Source organism: Rhinopithecus bieti, unplaced genomic scaffold (genome assembly GCF_001698545.2).
Source record: "Rhinopithecus bieti isolate Rb0 unplaced genomic scaffold, ASM169854v2 scaffold_22436, whole genome shotgun sequence".
NCBI classification, from domain to species: Eukaryota; Metazoa; Chordata; class Mammalia; order Primates; family Cercopithecidae; genus Rhinopithecus; species Rhinopithecus bieti.
The window spans coordinates 126,901-146,506 of record NW_016810644.1 but is presented as its reverse complement, the minus strand read 5'-3'; the positions used below and the strand labels follow the sequence as shown (position 1 = coordinate 146,506).

The 19,606-nt window shown below is 45.1% G+C and overlaps 1 protein-coding gene across 3 annotated transcripts in view; it reads left to right on the top strand.

Annotated features, from left to right (window-relative positions):
• The window catches only part of NLRP4 (NLR family pyrin domain containing 4), a 62,382-nt gene that overhangs the window by 9,188 nt on the left and 33,588 nt on the right, over nucleotides 1-19,606 (top strand). For all 3 annotated transcript variants that reach the window (XR_001889307.1, XM_017892601.1, XM_017892602.1), the window contains exons 2-6: nucleotides 2,220-2,564; nucleotides 8,305-9,880; nucleotides 12,142-12,303; nucleotides 12,746-12,913; nucleotides 18,465-18,632. Coding sequence is in view for 2 of the 3 variants with exons in the window: in XM_017892601.1 (XP_017748090.1) it covers nucleotides 2,285-2,564; nucleotides 8,305-9,880; nucleotides 12,142-12,303; nucleotides 12,746-12,913; nucleotides 18,465-18,632 (2,354 nt within the window). In the remaining variant the exon portion in view is untranslated. The remainder of the gene's footprint in view (nucleotides 1-2,219; nucleotides 2,565-8,304; nucleotides 9,881-12,141; nucleotides 12,304-12,745; nucleotides 12,914-18,464; nucleotides 18,633-19,606) is intronic.

The following is a 19,606-nucleotide window of genomic DNA, read 5'->3' as shown; positions in this document are numbered from 1 at the left end:
TGTTTGTTTCTTTGAGACAGTCTCGTTCTATCATCCAGGCTGGAGTGCAGTGGCGTGATCTCAGCTCACTGCAACCTCCACCTCTCAGGTTCAAGCGATTCTTGGGCCTCAGCCTCCCAAGTAGCTGGGACTACAGGTGCCCGGCTACTTTTCTCTAATTTCTGGATCTTAGATGCTATTAAATTGTTTTTTAAAAAATTACCTAGTTTATTCGGGGCAACATTCTGCCTCATGGCCACCCATGAATAAAACAGTTTTATTTTTATTTTCCACTGTATAACTTACGCCTTTTATTGACTTTACTACTGATCTCTAATTTCATTGCCTTTAAGACAAAAATGACCTCGCTACTGTTGGCTTTTTCTTTTTGAATTATGATTTGCTTTACAGCTCAGAGCTCAATTGATTATCAGGAATGTTCCACGTATGCTTGAAAAGAATGTGCTGTTGTTTGTATAAATATCCATAAGATAATGTGTTGATTTTTTATTTATTTATGTATTTATTTATTTTTTGAGATGGAGTCTTGCTCTGTCGCCCAGGCTGGAGTGCAGTGGTGTGATCTCGGCTCACTGCAAGCTCTGCCTCCTGGGTTCACGCCATTCTCCCTCCTCAGCCTCCTGAGTAGCTGGGGCTACAGGTGCACACCACCACACCCGACTAATTTTTTCTATTTTGGTAGAGATGGGGTTTTGCCATGTTGGCCAAGATGGTCTCAATCTCCTGACCTCGAGATCCACCTGCCTCGGCCTCCCAAAGTGCTAGGATTACAGGAGTGAGCCACCGCGCCCGGCTATACTATATTGTTTAAAAAGTCTCTATGTACAACCCACATGATATGGTTTGGTTGTGTCCCCACCCAAATCTCATCTTGAATTGTAGCTCCCATAATTCCCACGTGCTGTGGGAGGGACCAAGTGGGAGATCACTGAATCATGGTGGTTTCCCCCATACCATTCTTACAGTAGTGAATACGTCTCATGAGACCTGATGGTTTTATAAGGGGAAACCCCTGTCTTTTGGTCCTCTCTCTTGTCTGCCGCCATGTAAGATGTGCCTTTTGCCTTCCGCCATGATTGTGAGGCCTCCCCAGCCACATGGAACTGTGGGTCCATTAAACTACTTTTTTCTTTATATAAATTACCCAGTCTTGGGTTATGTCTTTATCAGCAGCGTGAGAACAGACAAATACACCACACTTAAGAGGTGGAGAGTTATACTGCATCTCCTTAAAGGGGAAGAATCCATCCAGCTAAGCTACTTGGAATTCTTCTTGCTCAAGTTGTTACAGTTTTAGCTATTGGAGGCTCTTTCAGCCTGTGCTGGGTTTCTGTTGTTAGGAAGCGGTCTTAGAAACCAAGATGTGATCTGGACACTGGGTGTATCGATTGCCACTAGGGTATCTGTTGTACTTCCAGGCCTCTGCATGAGTGTGACCATAACAAAGTACCATAGATAAGACTGTACTTCCAGGGATCATTTCTCTAGTTCACTACAAAATACTGCAGACTGGATGGATGACCAACAGAAATGTACTTCCTCTAGTTCTGGAGGCTGGAAGTTCAAATCAAGGTCCAGCAGAGTCCGCTCCTGATGAAGACTCTTTCTGGACTGTACACGGCTGCCTTCTGTGTCCCCACGTAATAGAGTCAGAGGAAGAGATGGGGAGAAAGAGAGCTAGGGAGGGAGTTCTAGTTGTTCCAGCACTGTTTACAGAAGAGACAATCCTCCTTCCCTCCTTCGTTGTGCCTTTGTCAAAATCAGTTGGCTACATTTGTGGGGCATGCCTTCTCTATTGTTTACTGAGAAAAATGTAATTTCTATATTTACAATGTAATTTCTATATTAAAATGTAAAAATGTAATTTTCCTATTTACAGTGTAATTTCTATATTTAAAAGTAAAAATGTAATTCCAGTAGCTACGGTGTAATTCCTGTAGTTACAGTGTGATTTCTAAAAATGTAAAGTCTATATTTGCCTGGATATTGAGGCTATGTCAGGTGACTATAGGATTCTCGGATCTTCTAGATTATTGGATCTGATTCCCCCATCTATTATTGAGACTTTGCATGACCATTTTAATGAAAAGGTGAAATGAACCCAATAACATTCTGCCTTCATCACCATGCCCCCAATACTAGCAAGATACTATATAAGAAAACGGTAATCTTGATCCATTTATTTTTAATAATTTGGCACTATCCTGAATTTTCCACAGGTTTTATTTATTTATTGTTCCTGGTCACTGTCCCTTTGAGGATTGGTATCGCTGCTCCGGACAAGATGGCAGCCTCTTTCTTCTCTGATTTTGGTCTTATGTGGTATCTAGAGGAGCTCAAAAAGGAGGAGTTCAGGAAATTTAAGGAACACCTCAAGCAAATGACTTTGCATCTTGAACTCAAGCGGATTCCCTGGACTGAGGTCAAAAAAGCATCCCGGGAAGAACTTGCAAACCTCTTGATCAAGCACTATGAAGAACAACAAGCTTGGAACATAACCTTAAGAATCTTTCAAAAGATGGATAGAAAGGATCTCTGCATGAAGGTCATGAGGGAGAGAACAGGTGAGGGAGTCTGGGAAGGGGGCAAGGCCTTTTTTTTTTTTTGAGACGGAGTCTCGCTCTGTCGCCCGGGCTGGAGTGCAGTGGCCGGATCTCAGCTCACTGCAAGCTCCGCCTCCCAGGTTCCCGCCATTTTCCTGCCTCAGCCTCCCGAGTAGCTGGGACTACAGGTGCCCGCCACCTCGCCTGGCTAGTTTTTTGTATTTTTTAGTAGAGACGGGGTTTCACCGTGTTAGCCAGGATGGTCTCGAACTCCTGACCTCGTGATCCACCCGTCTTGGCCTCCCAAAGTGCTGGGATTACAGGCTTGAGCCACCGCGCCCGGCCTGGCAAGGCTTCTTATAATGACTGTGTCCTAATTTTGGTAAGTTGTCTCTGCCTGTCTACAACAGGCAGAGTGTGCTATGGGAAAATATTAGTCGGATTTTCTTTTTTTTTTGTTTTTGTTTTTGTAGATGGAATCTCACTTTGTTGCTCAGACTAGAGTGCAGTGCAGTGCAGTGGTGCGATCTTGGCTCACTGCAACGGCAACCTCCACCCACCAGGTTCAACCGATTCTCCTGCCTCAGCCTCCTGAGTGGCTGGGATTATAGGCACCTGCCACCATGCCTGGCTAATTTTTGTATTTTTAGTAGAGATGGGGTTTCACCATGTTAGCCAGGCTGGTCTTGAACTCCCGACCTCAGGTGATCCACCCACCTTGGCCTCCCAAAGTGCTGAGATTACAGGCATGATCCACCACACCCAGCCTGAAAATACTGTCCTTATAGGCAGGAAATGGTCTCTTAGACCTGGTGGTTATATGTGGGTAAAATGTCAGTGGCTATTGTGTCCTGACCTGTATTGTATCTTTATCTGGGTCACCAGTGATTTTTTACCCTAAGTTGAGAACTTGCAGCCAAGCCAGAAACTCTCTGAGGTGAAGTTGTAGCGTAGGAACTATGCACTTGACTTATTTGCAAGAGCAACCAACACCTGCGGCAGAGGATACAGTGAACTGAGGCTGCCTGTCGTAATCATGCGTTTAGCCAAAGTTCACATCAGAGAAGCTGTGATCTATAAGCAGTGTGGCTTTTAGAGTCACATTTATATTTATCCTGGCATGAGGTATTAACCGTGACTTTGCAGATTTGTGATATCAATGGCAGGAGATAGCTCTTTTGACTTGACTGCTAAATTGTTTCTCTTTGTCGTTGTTCAGTGTTTTACTGTGATGTGCCTGGATGTGGTTTTGTTTTCATCCCGACTGGGATTCTTTAATATTCTTGCAACTGAGATTCAGTAACTTTCTTCAGTTCTCAATTTCAGCCATTGTCTGTGTATTCCATTCTTCTGTTTCTTCTTCTGGGACTCCAGTTACACCTACTGGACTTTCTTGTTTGTTCGAGATAGGGTCTGGCTCTGTCACCCAGGGTGGAGTGCCGTGGCGTCATCACGACTCCCAGCAACCTCAACTTCCTGGGCTCCAATGATCTCCCACTTCAGCCTCCCAAGTAGCTGGGACTACAGGCGTGTGCCACCATGTTTGGCTAATTGCACACCTGGCTAACTTTTATAAAAAAATTTGTAGAGATGAACTCTCACTATATTGCCCAGGCTGGTCTCAAACTCCTGGGCTCAAGTGATCCTCCCGCCTTGGCCTCCCAAAGTGCTGGGATTACAGGTATGAACCACCATACTGGCCTAGACTCTTTATGATTATGATTATGATTATGATTTTTTATACAGAGTATCACTCTGTTGCCCAGGCTGGTGTGTAGTGGTGTGAACTTGGCTCACTGCAACCTCCACCTCCCAGGTTCAAGCAATTCTCCTGCCTCAGCCTCCTGAGTAGCTGGGATTACAGACACCCACCACCATGCCCAGCTAATTTTTTGTGTTTTAGTAGAGACAGGGTTTCCCCATGTTGGCCAGGCTGGTCTCGAACTCCTGACCTCAGGTGATCTGCCCACCTCAGCCTCCCAAAGTATTGGGATTACAGGCATGAGCCACCGTGCCTGGCCTTGATTTCTTTTTCTTTTTCTTTTTTTTTTTTTTTTTTTTTGAGGACAGGTCTCGCTCTGTCGCCAGGCTGGAGTGCAGTGCCGGGATTCTCAGCTTTCATTGCAAGCTCCGCCTCCGGGTCCCGCCATTTCCTTGCTCAAGCCTCCCAAGTAGGCTGGGATACAGGCGCCTGCCACTGGGCCTGGGTAGTTTTTTGTTTTTTTAGTAGAGAGGGGGTTTCCCCGTGTTAGCCCAGGGATTGTTCATCTCCTGACCTCGTGATCCACCCGTCTCGGCTCCCAGAGTGCTGGGATTACGGCTTGTGAGCCACCGCACCCAGCCTGATTTCTTAAATTTAGTTCACATGTTTTATTTATGCAGTTTGCCTTTTCACATACTTCTGTTTTTTCTCAATATTTATTCCATCTTCTATTTTATTGAGCGTTTTAAATTACTTTAAAATCTGCCTGAAGATTTTAACATTTACAGGTCTCTTTCTACTGTTCCTTTTTCTCTTTATCTGGTCATACAGTCTCCCAGTATATATGGTAATTTTGAGTGCCAGATTTTGACTATGAGACGTTGAAAAGATTGAGGATCTGTAATATCTCATTCCAGTGAAATTGGAATTGGTTCTGGTAGTAGTTGGGGGGAAAGTTCCTTAATAGTGAGGAATTAAAATAATTGGTTCGAAATAAGATAATTTGAGAGTTTCCATTTTTGGTGATGCTTGCCTTTTTTGTACATTTTCTTGATTTGGAACATTACTTGGAAAAAACCCTTCCCAGTCCAATTTTTTTTTTTTCCTTTGAGACGGAGTTTCACTCTTTCACCCAGCCTGGAGTAAAGTAGCATGATCTTGGCTCACTGCAACCTCACTGAGCCCCCCAGGTTCAAGTGGTTCTCCTGCCTCAGCCTCCGGAGTAGCTGGGATTATAGGCGCTGCCTGCCACCACGCCCAGCTAGTTTTTATATTTTTAGTAGAGACGGGATTTTGTCATGTCGGCCAGGCTGGTCTTGAACTGCTGACCTCAGGTGATCCGCCTGCCTTGGCCTCCCAAAGTGCTAGGATTACAGGTGTGAACCACCGTGCCTGGCCCCCCAGTCCAAATTTTTAAGCAAATTTCCCCATGTTTCCTGGAGTGTTTTGGTGTCACATGCTGCAGTCTGAGCTACACTGGAAGCTGAGGCAGGAGGATCACTTTAGCCCAGAAGGATGAGGCTGCAGTGAGCTGTGATCCTCCTGCCTTGGCCTCCCAAAGTGCTGGGATTACAGGCATGAGCCACCATACTGGCCTAGACTCTTTTTTTTCATCATTATTATTTTATACGGAGTCTCACACCACTGCACTCCAGCCTGGGTAACACAGCGAGACCCTGTCTCAAAAAAGTAATTTATATAAAGAAGAACATTCTTTGCACGTGGAACTATTTTAGAATATTGCTAAAATAAAATGTAAGCAGGTCTGAAGATAGATCTTCCACTGGGTACTTATGCCTCTATCTCTTCACAGTTGGTTTGAGGTTGTACCCACTTAATTCCCCTTAATGAGCAGTGAAACGTGTCACCGAAATCTCCAGAACAGCTGAGAGGACCAGGAAAGCAGGAAGCCACTGGGGAATGGGCAGACAACTTACTGAGCTTAAGATGCTAATGGGATCCTACCAATGTCAGACGGCATTTTTACCAGTTAGGAACTTCAGGGGACTGAAAGATTGGGAGAATCCCTTGTTCTCCCCAATAACTTAAGGTAGCGTTACCTATAGTCACACCCAGCAGTCTATGGGCATTGGATTATATCTTTCACCTGCATCCAATCAAATCCGTAACCATTATGCAGGGGCATAGGGAAAATTTCTCACCTACAACTGCCCCCCACATCTCCAGTCCATCAGCAACCACTCGCCTGCAGAATATAAACATCATACTAGTTATTTAAGGAACAGATAACTGTAAGGGAGTTTTCAGCCTGGCTAAAGGATCTGGCTCTAGGCTGGTGCTCCAGAGATGACTAAGAACTGTAGCACCAGGGAGCTGCTACCTCTCCTGCAGCGAGGAAAGAGGGAGATGGGAAGCCCACTGTTAGAACTGTGACTTTAGAAATACACCACAACAGCTATGATTCAGAAATTGGGAAGCTCACCAGTGCAGCAGCTGCCTAAAATCAATGACCACAGGAACTGGTTTTTGTTTTTGAGACAGTCTTGCTCTATTGCCAGGGCTGGAGTACAGTGGTGTAATCTCTTTTCACTGCAACCTCCACCTCCCGGGTTCAAGCGATTCTCCTGCCCTGGCCTCTCAAGTAGCTGGGATTATAGGCCTGCACCACCACACCTGGCTAATTTTTGTATTTTTAGTAGAGATGGGGTTTCACCATGTAGGCCAGGCTGGTCTCGATCTCCTGACCTCAAGTGATCCACCTGCCTCAGCCTCCCAAAGTGCTGGGACTACAGGTGTGAGTCACTGCCCAGCCAACTACCGCAATTGGAGACAAGGCTTCTGTTACAGAATAACCCAGTGTCTGTGTGTTCATGGAAGCTGGCAGCAAAACAGGCAGAAGATAGACTTCACTCTCCTTCTCCTTCACGAGAGTGAGGGCAAATCGCAGAACTTAATCTGTACCTTGATCTTAGCTACAAGGGGTTGTGGGATGTGTAGGGCTTGGTCATATTGTTGCTGAAATTTTTTTTTCTTTTTTTTTTTTTTGAGACGGAGCCTCGCTCTGTCGCCCAGGCTAGAATACAGCAGTGCCATCTCAGCTCACTGCAACCTCTGCCTCCCAGGTTAAAGTGATTCTCCTGCCTCAGCCTCCCAAGTAGCTGGGACTACAGGCGCCCGCCACCATGCCCGGCTTTTGTATTTTTAGTAGAGACGGGATTTCACCATGTTGGCCAGGATGGTCTCGATCTCTTGACTTCATGATCTGCCCACCTCAGCCTTCCAAAGTGCTGGGATTACAGGTGTGAACCACCACACCCAGCCTGTTGGATTTTTTTGCTTGTATTTTCTTTTGAGAATTCTGCCATCAAAACAAAGCTCACTGGCATAAAGTTGGAATGGATGTGAGGTGCCATTCTATCCTATCTACTGCACCTTGTCTCTCTTCTAGAGGCAACTGCCTAGGTCAAGTCCTTCTTAGGTAGACTTTCAGATCTAGTCCCTATATGTGAAACCTATATCTGTATCTAAATCCCTCATTGACACAAATGAGTAAATGCAATAGACACTGTCCTGTTATTTATCCACATGAAGAGATTATTCCATACTTTTAATATCTGTATAATAGTTTGTATAATATCTGTATAATAGTTTGTAGTTTCATAGTTACTTTCCAATTATTTTGCTATCATGGTAGCAATGAATACCTGTGAAAGTAGAAGTTGTCAAACTTTACATAGTAGCAGTGAATACACGTGTGTGTGTGTGTGTGTATACTGAAAGAAGTTGTCAACCTTTTTTGTGTAGAGGACCACACAGTTTTCCATTTTAGCCTTTGTGGGTCATGCAGTCTCTCACAGCTATTCAGCTCTGCTATTCAATCACGAAGGCACCTGTAGACAATACACCCGTGAATGGCGTAGTGAGTTCTCAGGAAACTTTATAAGAGCAGACTGACCAGGTTTGGCCTGGGGGCCACAGTGTGTAGACCCCTGGGAAGATACATCCTTAGAAGAAAAAAATTTTCAGGGGCAAAGAATATATACAGGAATGCTTAACTTTGTGGGTTTTTTTTTTCTCCTCTTGCCCTCACTGACTCAGGATACACACAAACCTATCAAGCTCATGCAAAGCAGAAATTCAGCCGCTTATGGTCCAGCAAGTCTGTCACTGAGATTCACCTGTACTTCCAGGCGGAAGTCAGGCAAGAAGAATGTGAACATTTGGACCACCTTTTTGCTCCCACGGAAACTGGGAAACAGCCGCGTACGGTGGTCATTCAGGGACCGCAAGGAATTGGGAAAACGACACTCCTGATGAAGCTGCTGATGGCCTGGTCAGACAACAAGATCTTTCGGGACAGGTTCCTGTACACTTTCTATTTCTGCTGCAGAGAACTGAGGGAGTTGCCAGCAACGAGCTTGGCGGACCTGATTTCCAGAGAGTGGCCCGACCCCGCTGCCCCGATAACAGAGATCGTGTCTCAGCCGGAGAGACTCTTGTTTGTCATCGACAGCTTCGAAGAGCTGCAGGGCGGCTTGAACGAACCCGACTCGGCTCTGTGCCACGACGTGATGGAGAAACGGCCGGTGCAGGTGCTTCTGAGCAGTTTGCTGAGGAGGAAGATGCTCCCGGAGGCCTCCCTGCTCGTGGCCGTCCAACCCGTGTGCCCGAAGGAGCTCCGGGATCGGGTGGCGATCTCAGAAATCTACGAGCCCCGGGGATTCAACGAGAGCGATCGGTTAGTGTATTTTTGCTGTTTCTTTAAAGACCCGAAAAGAGCCCTGGAAGCCTTTAATCTTGTAAGAGAAAGTGAGCAACTGTTTTCCATATGCCAAATCCCGCTCCTCTGCTGGATCCTGTGTACTTCTCTGAAGCAAGAGATGCAGAAAGGAAAAGACCTGACCGTGACCTGCCAGAGCACTACCTCTGTGTACTCCTCTTTCATCTTTAACTTGTTCACACCCGAGGGTGCCGAGGGTCCCACTCCGCAAAGCCAGTGCCAGCTGAAGGCCCTGTGCTCCCTGGCTGCAGAGGGCATGTGGACGGACACGTTTGAGTTTCGTGAAGACGACCTCCGGAGAAATGGGGTTGTTGACGCTGACATCCCTGCACTGCTGGGCACCAAGGTTCTCCTGAAGTACGGGGAGCGTGAGAGCTCCTACGTGTTCCTCCACGCATGTGTCCAGGAGTTCTGTGCTGCCTTGTTCTATTTGCTCAAGAGCCACCTTGATCATCCTCACCCGGCCGTGAGATGTGTACAGGAATTGCTAATTGCCCATTTTGAAAAAACAAGGAGGGCACATTGGATTTTTCTGGGGTGTTTTCTAACTGGCCTTTTAAATAAACAGGAACAACAGAAACTGGACGCGTTTTTTGGCTTCCAGCTGTCCCAAGAGATAAAGCAGCAACTTCACCAGTGCCTGAAGAGCTTAGGGGAGCATGGTGATCCTCAGGGACAGGTGGATTCCTTGGCGATATTTTACTGTCTCTTTGAGATGCAGGATCCTGCCTTTGTAAAGCAGGCAGTGAACCTCCTCCACAAAGCTGACTTTCATATTATTGACAACGCAGACCTGGTGGTTTCTGCCTACTGCTTAAAATACTGCTCCAGTTTGAGGAAACTCTCTTTTTCCGTTCAAAATGTCTTTAAGAAAGAGGATGAACATAGCTCTACGTGAGTCCATCCTATGACTTGTTATCTCCTTTCAGAATCTGTCTGTATTTCTGAGTGGGTTTTGCTGATGGAGGTTTAATATAGGATCATGGTTAGAAACTCCCTTTTTCTATTACAAAACCTCAGCTCACATCCTGGCCCAACCCTTTAGGAGCTCTGTGACTTTGTGAGCCTTGCCCTTCTGTGGCCACAGTTGCCCCATTACAGACATGGGAACAATAACACATGTATTGTGAGAAGTGAATATGAGGACCTGTGTGAAGTGTTTCCCACGTTCTCAAGTATTAGCTGATCAGTGCTGTAATTGATATTATTTCCATAGCACCACACGCTTGTGTCTTGACCTCTTAGCTGCAAATTACCTTTGAAAACTTACTGTAAAAAAAAAAAAAATGATACAGCCCAGGTGTGGTGGCTCATGCCTGTAACCCTGCCACTGGGGGAGGCCGAGGCAGGTGGATCACTTAAGGTCAGGAGTTCAAGACCAGGCTGACCGACATGGTGACACCTCGTCTCTGCTAAAAATACAAAAATTACCCAGGTATGGTAGCACACACCTGTAATCCCAGCTACTTGAGAGGCTGAGGCAGGGGAATCACTTGAGCCTGGGAGGCAGAGGTTGCAGTGAGCCGAGATGGCACCACTGCCCTCCAGGCTGGGTGACAGTGAGACTCCCATCTCCAAAAAAAAAAAAAAAAACAACGAACAAACAAAACTCTACATAAACAATACTATTTTTTTTTTTTTTGAGACTGAGTCTTACTCTGTCCCCCAGGCTAGAGTGCAGTGGCAAGATCTCGGCTCACTGCAAGCTCCGCCTCCCGGGTTCACACCATTCTCCTGCCTCAGTCTCCCGAGTAGCTGGGACTACAGGCACCTACCATCACACCCGGCTAATTTTTTGTATTTTTAGTAGAGACAGGGTTTCACCGTGTTAGCCGGATGGTCTCAATCTCCTGACCTTGTGATCCGCCCGCCTCAGCCTCCCAAAGTGCTGGGATTACTTACAAGTGTGAGCCACCCTGCCTGGCCGAATCATACCAATTTTAATTTATGGCTTATGCCTATAATCCCGACACTTTGGGAAGCTGAGCAGGAGGGTGCTTGAAGCCGGGGGGGCTAAGACCAGCCTGGGAAAAATAGTAGGACCCCACTTCTACAAATTTTGTTTTTAAACTAGCCAGGTGTGATGGGACGTGCCTATAGCACAGCTACTTGAGGGAGGCTGAAGTAGGAGGATTGCTTGCTTGAGCCCAGGAGTTAGAGACTGCAGTGAGCCATGATCGTGCCACTGTGTATCCCAGCCTAGGCAACAGAGCAAGACCCCATCTCAAAACCCAAAAGAATCACGTGTGGTGGATCCTATTATCCTGTTACAGGTGAGGAAACTGGAGGTCAAGTGAGCTGCCAGGATCTCATAGTTAGAACGTGGAGAGTTTTAGGGCTGAGTTTAGGGCTAGGCTGAAGATGTCAACTTAATGGCTGGGCTGTGCTGCCTCATCATTTATTATAAACCAGCCTGGCCAACACGGCAAAACCCTGTCTCTACTAAAAATACTAAAATTAGCCAGGCATGGTAGTGGGTTCGCGTAATCCCAGTACTTCAGGAGGCTGAGGCAGGTGGATCACCTGAGGTTAGGAGTTTGAGACCAGCCTGGCCAACATGGAGAAACCCTGCCTCTACTAAAACTACAAAAATTAGCCAGTCATGGTAGCACACACTTGCAATCCCAGCTACTCAGGAGGCTGAAACAGGAGAATCGCTTGAACCTGGGAGGTGGAGGCTGCAGTGAACCGAGATTGCACCATTGCACTCCAGCCTGGGCAACAAGAGTGAAACTCTATCTCAAAACAAAACAAAACACAACCTGTTTTGCATATAAGATAGGGTTTCTCAACCTTGGCACTGGTGATGTTTTGGGGGCTGGCTGTCCTGTTACAGTGGGGGGCTCTCCTGTGCATTGTAGGATGTTTAGAAACACACCTGGTCTCTACTCACTAGATGCCAGAAGCACTCCTCCCTCAAGCTATAACACCCCAAAAAGGCCTCTAGACATCCCCAAATGTCCCCTGGGGGGAAACGTCACCCCAGGTTGAGAACCACTAACATAAGTGAGCTTACCTGAAGGATCTCCTTCTGACTGAAGGAGGCTCTGCCTCAGACGTCTTCTGTTTGAGAAGACAGCGTAGTGCGTGTGCATGTTACGAGTGGCTTGTGTTGACCGCCTGCCCGTGGAAAGCTCGTCCTTTCTTGACCGCAGGTCGGATTACAGCCTCGTCTGTTGGCATCACATCTGCTCTGTGCTCACTACCAGCGGGCACCTCACAGAGCTGCAGGTACAGGACAGCACCCTCAGCGAGTCGACCTTTGTGACCTGGTGTAACCAGCTGAGGCATCCCAGCTGTCGTCTTCAGAGGCTCGGGTAAGTGGAGAATCGACCTTGACTCGAGTATGTCACGGAGACGACATATTCATCTCACCTCTAGCTTTCAGTCGAGGCTAACTGCACAAGCAGAGAATTAACACCCAGAGCAGCTTTTCAACCTCAGCACTTCTGGACATCTCATTGCAGCTCATTCATCATCATAGGGCTGTTCGGTGCATTGTAGGGTATTAAGATGCATTCCTGGTCTCTACCCTCTAAATGCTAATAGCTTCCCCTTGTCCAGATAACCGAAATAGTGTCCAGACACTGCCAGCTGTCCCTCGTGGGGCCAAAATCCCTCAAGTTGAGAACCACTGAGCTGTGTCACTGGGCTGTGAAATCAGAATGAGTTCATTACGGATGATAAGAGACAAACATAGGTGTGCAGGCTGTGCTCCCGTTAGATGCGACTCATCCAAACTTTTCTTTGTTTTTGCAGAATAAATAATGTTTCCTTTTCTGGTCCGAGTGGTCAGCTCTTTGAGGTGCTTTTTTATCAGCCAGACTTGAAATACCTGAGCTTCACCCTCACGAAACTCTCTCGTGATGACGTCAGGTCCCTCTGTGACGCCTTGAACTACCCAGCGGGCAACGTAAAAGAGCTAGCGTAAGTCTCCGTTTACTGAGACCACTGATGCGATTTCAGAGAAGACAATGCATTTCTTTTGGTGGGGAGGGGCTGCGTAGTTTTCACACATCCACCTTTTCCTTCTAGGATTTGTGTGCAAACGTAGTTTCCTGAGAACTTGAATAGGGAGGTTAAAGTTTCTCAATGGATGCAGTCCTTTTGGAAAACTGGGTGTTTGTCTTCAGCCTTCATGGATTCTGGCAGATTGTGTAACCCAGTAATTCCACCTGGAGGTGGACAGAGGGACTGTCTCAGTTTGCTGAAAGACAGGCACTAAAGCATTCCCAGCAGGCGTTCGTAATCTGTGAGAAGTAGAAATACCACTGACAGTAAGTTGGATGAGAAACCCGTGGTTACATGCTCCTGTTCCGTGAGAATGAATACTCCCGGCCACATGCAAAAACTGGGATGAATCTCAGACATTGTTGATGGCAATGAGCCAGACTCAAGAGTACATCCTATGGCTTTATGCCTATGAAGTTCAAAGATGGGCAAGGCTCTGGCTTTATGACTGTGAAGTTCAAAGATGGGCAAGGCTCTGGTGTTGGAGGTTCGGGAAGTGTATTGCTCCATTCTCGTGCTGCTATAAAGACATACCTGAGACTGGGTAATTTATAAAGAAAAGAAGTGTAATTGGCTTATGGTTCTGCAGGATGTACAGGCTTCTGCTTCTGGGGAGGCCTCAGGAAACTTGCAATCGTGGCAGAAGGCAAAGGGAAAGCAGGCATGTCTTACGTGGGGGAGCAGGAAGAAGAGAGAAAAGGGGGAGGTGCTACACACTTTCAAACAAGCAGCTTGCATGAGGACTCTCACAGGAACAACGCTAGGGGATGGTGCTAAACCATTAGAAACCACCCTCATGATTCTGTCATCCCCCCAGACCCCTCCTCCAACACTGGGATTACAGTTCTACATGAGAGTTGGGTGGGGACACAGCCGAATCATATCTGACAGCAGTTACCTTTGTTAAGATCATGACCGGAAAGGGATACAGGAGATGATGAACCCACTCTGTTTCTTCACATGCTGGTAACTCAAGTACCTTAAATTCATGACAGTCCGTTGGCTGGCACTTAACCATTGTGTGTGCTTTCCAGTATGTATGTTTTAATTCAAGCATTTTTTTTTTGCAATTAAATAAGGGTTTCCTCTAAATACTTACCCTCTACTTATCTTTGCTGGTACTCACACATTCAAATACTTCTCTATACTAGTCTTTGGCGGCCATTTTTCTGAGCTTGCATCAACCAAACACAAAAAGACCCAAACCCCTTTTTTTAAAATAACAGCTTTATTGTGATATCCACATACCCCAAAACATACTTTTAAAGTGTGTACTTCATATGCTTTATACTTTAAAATGTGCTTTTAAAGTATAATTATATATTTTAAATGCTTTTAAAGTATAATTGTACACTTTATACAGTTTAGTGATCTTCATATATATTCATGAGGATGTACAACCATCATGACTGTCTGATTTTTAGAATGTTTTCATTATCTCAGAAAGAAACCCCATACCCGTTAGCATTCGCTCCTCATGCCCTTATCTCTCTGGTCCCTGGGAATTACTAATAAACTTTCAGTCCTATTGGATTTTCCTATCCTAGGCATCTCATATAAGTTGAATCACATGTGGTCTTTTGTGAATGGCTTACTTTCACTTGGCAGAATGTTTTCAAGGTTTATCCCAATTGTACCATGTATCAGTACTTCATTCCTTTTCTTGGCTAAATAGTATTCCACTGTACAGATATTCCGCATTTTGTTCTTCTAGGCATCTAGTGATGAACACTTGGGTTGTTACCATCTTTTAGCTATTCTGAATAGAGCTCTATGAACACTCATGTTTGAACACCTTCTTTCACTTCTTTTGGGCTTGTAACCAGGAGTAGAATTGATAGGTTATATAGTAATTCCATATTTAACTTTTAGAGAAACCACCAGGTTATATTTTCCTCAGTGACTGCACAATTCTGTATTCCCACCAGCAATGTCTGAGAGTTCTATTTTCTCCACATCTTTGCTTATTTTTTACTTATTTACTTACTTTTTTTATTACTTTATTTTTTTATTATACTCATCCTAGTGGGTGTGAAGGAGCATCTCATTGTGGTTCTGATTTGCTTTTCCTGGATGACTAATGATGTTGAGCATCTTTTCCTGTGCGTTTTGATTATTTCTATATCTTCTTTGGAGAAATGTATTTTGAAGTCCTTCACACGTTTTAAAAAACTTTTATCTTACATTCAGGGGTACAGGTACAGGTTTATTATATAAGTAAACTGCATGTCATGGAGGTTTGGTATACAAATTTTTTTGTCACCCATTAATAAGCATAGTACCAGATAGGTAGTTTTTTCTTCCTCACCTTCTTCCCACCCTCTGCTCTCAAGCAGGCCCTGGTGTTTGTTTTCCTCATGTCTATATGTACTCGGTGTTTAGCTTCTACTTATAAGTGAGAACATGTGATATTTGGATTTCTGTTCCTGCATTAGTTTGCTAAGGATAATGGCCTCCAGCTCCATCCATGTTGCTACAAAGGATTTTCTCTTACTCTTTTTTATGGCTGCATAGTGTTCCGTAGTGTATATGTACCACATTTTCTTTATCTAGCCCACTGTTGATGGGTATTTAGGTGAATAGTGCTGTGATGAGCATACAGGTGCGTATGTCTTTATAATAGAATGATTTATATTCCTTTGGGTGTATACCCAATAATGGGATTGCTGGCTTGATGGTAGCTGTATTTGAAGTTCTTTCAGAAATTGCCAAACTGCTTTCCGTCATGGCTGAACTAATTTACATTCCTACAAAAACGTATAAGTGTACACTTTTCTCTGCAACCTCACCAGCATATATTATTTCTTGACTTTTTAATAATAGCCATTCTGACTTGTGTGAGATGGTATCTCCTTGTGGCTTTGATTTGCACTTTTCTAATGATTAATGAGCATTTTTCATATGGTCGTTGGCAACACCTTTGCACATTTTTAATTGGGTTCTTTATATTTTCTGATGACAAGTTATATATGAGACATGCTTTGGGAATCTTTTCTGCTATTCTGTGAGTTGTCTTCACTTTCTTAATGGTGTCCTTTTGAAGCACAAAAGCTTCTAATCTGAGATACGCTTTATTTTTTTATTTTGTCTCTTGTGCTTTTGGTGTAATTGCTATAAAACCATTGCCTAACCGAAGTTCATTAAGATTAACTTCCTTTTCTTTTTTTCCCCCCAAATTTGAGATGAGTCTCACTCTATTGCCCAGGCTGGAGTGTAGTGGTGCAGTCTCAGTTGACTGCAACCTTCACCTCCCGGGTTAAAGTGATTCTTCTACCTCAGCCTCCCGAGTAGCTGGGATTACAGGTGTGCACCACCACGCCCGACTGCTTTTTGTATCTTTTTTTTTTTTTTTAGTAGAGATGGGGTTTCACTATGTTGACCAGGCTGGTCTCAAACCCCTGACCTTAGGTGATACGACTGTCTTGGCCTTCCAGAGTGATAGGATTACAGGTGTGAGCCACTGTGCCTGGCCGTTTGTTTTCTTTTAAAAGTTTTGTTTTGCCTCATATATTGAAATCTGTATGATCCATTTTGAGTAAATTTTTGTGAATAGTGCGAAGTAGGCCACATTGTATTTTTTTCACTCCTTGAAAATAATACTGGGTTGGTGCAAAGGTAATTGCAGTTTCTGCCATGAATGGCAAATTACTTTTGTACCAACATATATACACACACACACACACACACATATGTGTATATATGTGTGTGTATATGTATATACATATATATGTGTATATATGTGTGTGTATATGTATATACATATATATGTGTATATATGTGTGTGTATATGTATATACATATATATGTGTATATATGTGTGTGTATATGTATATACATATATATGTGTATATATGTGTGTGTATATGTATATACATATATATGTGTGTGTATATGTATATACATATATGTATATACACATATATATATGTGTGTATGTATATATATAGAGAAAGTTGTTGTTTTTGTTTGTTTTGTTTTTTAGAGGGAGTCTTGCTCTGTCACCCAGGCTGAAGTGCAGCATTGTGCTTTCTGCTCACTGCAAGCTCAGCCTCCCAGTTCAAGCAATTCTCCTGCCTCAGCTTCCTGAGTAGCTGGGATTACAGGCGCCTGCCACCACGCCTGTCTAATTTTCATATTTTTAGTAGAGACAGGGTTTCACCATGTTGGCCAGGATGGTCTCGATCTCTTGACCTCGTGATCCACCCTCCTTGGCCTCCCAAAGTGCTGGGATTAAAGGCTTGAGCCACTGCACCAGGCTGCACCAACCTATATCTTAAAGCTAGAAACAACATTAAAAGCATGCATGGCCACAGAACCCTCCTGCAGAGGCGTGAGGAGCCATGGACTTGGTGACTTGCCAATTCCACGTTTATTTCTTGACAACTCCCATGATGGCTTTCATCTTTATTCTGTTGTCTCTGAGTTTAGTTTATTTTTTTGTGGCAACCAGAGGTAAGGAGTGTGGTTGAGGTAATAGAAAACCACAACTACTGGCAACACAAATCAACTCAAGCCACCAAAAAAGGAGTCCTGGCCGGGCGTGGTGGCTCAAGCCTGTAATCCCAGCACTTTGGGAGGCCGAGACGGGCGGATCACGAGGTCAGGAGATCGAGACCATCCTGGCTAACACGGTGAAACCCCATCTCTACTAAAAAAATACAAAAAACTAGCCGGGCGAGGTGGCGGGCGCCTGTAGTCCCAGCTACTCGGGAGGCTGAGACAGGAGAATGGCGTGAACCTGGGAGGCGGAGCTTGCAGTGAGCTGAGATCCGGCCACTGCACTCCAGCCTGGGGACAGAGTGAGACTCCGTCTCAAAAAAAAAAAAAAAAAAAAAAAAGAGTCCTATGGGACTCAGGTTCAAGGCTTCTTCCATGTTCTTTGAGGAGGTATTACTTGAGCAAAGACCTGAATGATAAGGATGTGTCTAACCACAGGCCAGAAAAGCATTCCCCTTGGGGTGCACACATGCACAATAGTCCAAGTTCGGTAAAGGAGCTGCTAAAGATGAGTTTGGGGAGGATCAAACATGAATAATAACTTAGAGAATGAAACTGGTGTTGTCAAGCAACTGAAGAGAACCAGGGTGACTGGGACACGGGCTTGGGAATGGGTAGGACCCTCATGGATCATGTTGTGTATTTTGGGATTTTCTCCAAGTGCAGTGAGATAAGTTACTGGGGGAGGCTAAGCCAAGCATGCATATAACTGAGATGGTGCGTCTCAGGTTGGCCATCTCTGTACTCCAGAGACCGTAAGCCAAGCATGTGTATAACCAAGACGGTGTGTCTCAGGTTGGCCGTCTCTGTACCCCAGAGACCGGGTTGACAGGGATCAAGAAAGGGGTTGGGAGGCAGTGAGTCTCTGAAGGATGGCAAATGTGGGCTTCCCGACTCTTACAGGATTAGCAAGAGGAACGAGTCCGGGAACTAGAAACCAACAGAATGTGACATTTTCCCTTTCCTGCAGGCTGGTAAATTGTTTCCTCTCACCCATCGATTGTGAAGTCCTTGCCTTCCTTCTAACCAACAACAAGAAGCTGACGTATCTGAATGTGTCCTGCAACCACTTAGACACGGGCTTGCCTCTTCTGTGTGAAGCGCTGTGCAACCCAGACACGGTCCTGGTATACCTGATGTGAGTGGATGTCGGGGGAGGTGGGGGGCCATGGCAGCAGTTCAAACCTGGGCCTATTGACAACAATCTGCTCATTGATGGAGGCCACATAGCAGAGGTTTAAAAGCTCGTGCTTAAGAATCAGAAAAGACTTGAGTTCTATTTCGGGATTTACCACGTATGCACTGTCTTATTGAGCAAAATATTTAACTTTGAATGGAGGGAGAGATCCTGTCTTAGAGGTCTTATGGCTATCAATTGAGATTGTCTATACAGAACACGTACTACGTTTCAAAGCTGTGAGGAGGTTGGATTAATGCACCCGCAGCACACATGGTACTTCCTGTGTTGATAACGGTTACTTCAGGCATGTAGAGTGGACTCGGTAGGTACTTGGGACAGTAGCAGAGCAAAATGTCTGTGGGCCTCTTGACCCCAGTTAATACTACATGTGAAGTTCTTGCAGTAATTGGATGAGAAGAGACTATTCAAGCCAGTTTTAGGGTACGCAAAAAAGAGAAGGAAGACAGATGAGTAAAGTGGTAAAGGCCAGTTGATTTACTGATTAATGGAATTCTAATATCTTTAGGCGATACTTATAAAAAAAAAGAAAAAGCGGGGGAGGACAGAAGAATATATATGCATTTGTGTCTTTTTTTTTTTTTTTTTTTGAGACGGAGTCTCGCTCTGTCCCCTAGGCTGGAGTGAGTGGCGCGATCTCGGCTCACTGCAAGCTCCACCTCCTGGATTCACGCCATTCTCCTGCCTCAGCCTCCCGAGTAGCTGGGACTACAGGCACCCGCCACCTCGCCCGGCTAATTTTCTGTATTTTTAGTAGAGGTGGGGTTTCACCGTGTTAGCCAGGATGGTCTCGATCTCCTGACCTCGTGATCTGCCCGTCTCGGCCTCCCAAAGTACTGGGATTACAGGCGTGAGCCACTGCACCTGGCCCTTTTTTTTTTTTTTTTGAGATGGAGTCTCAGTCTGTTGTCCAG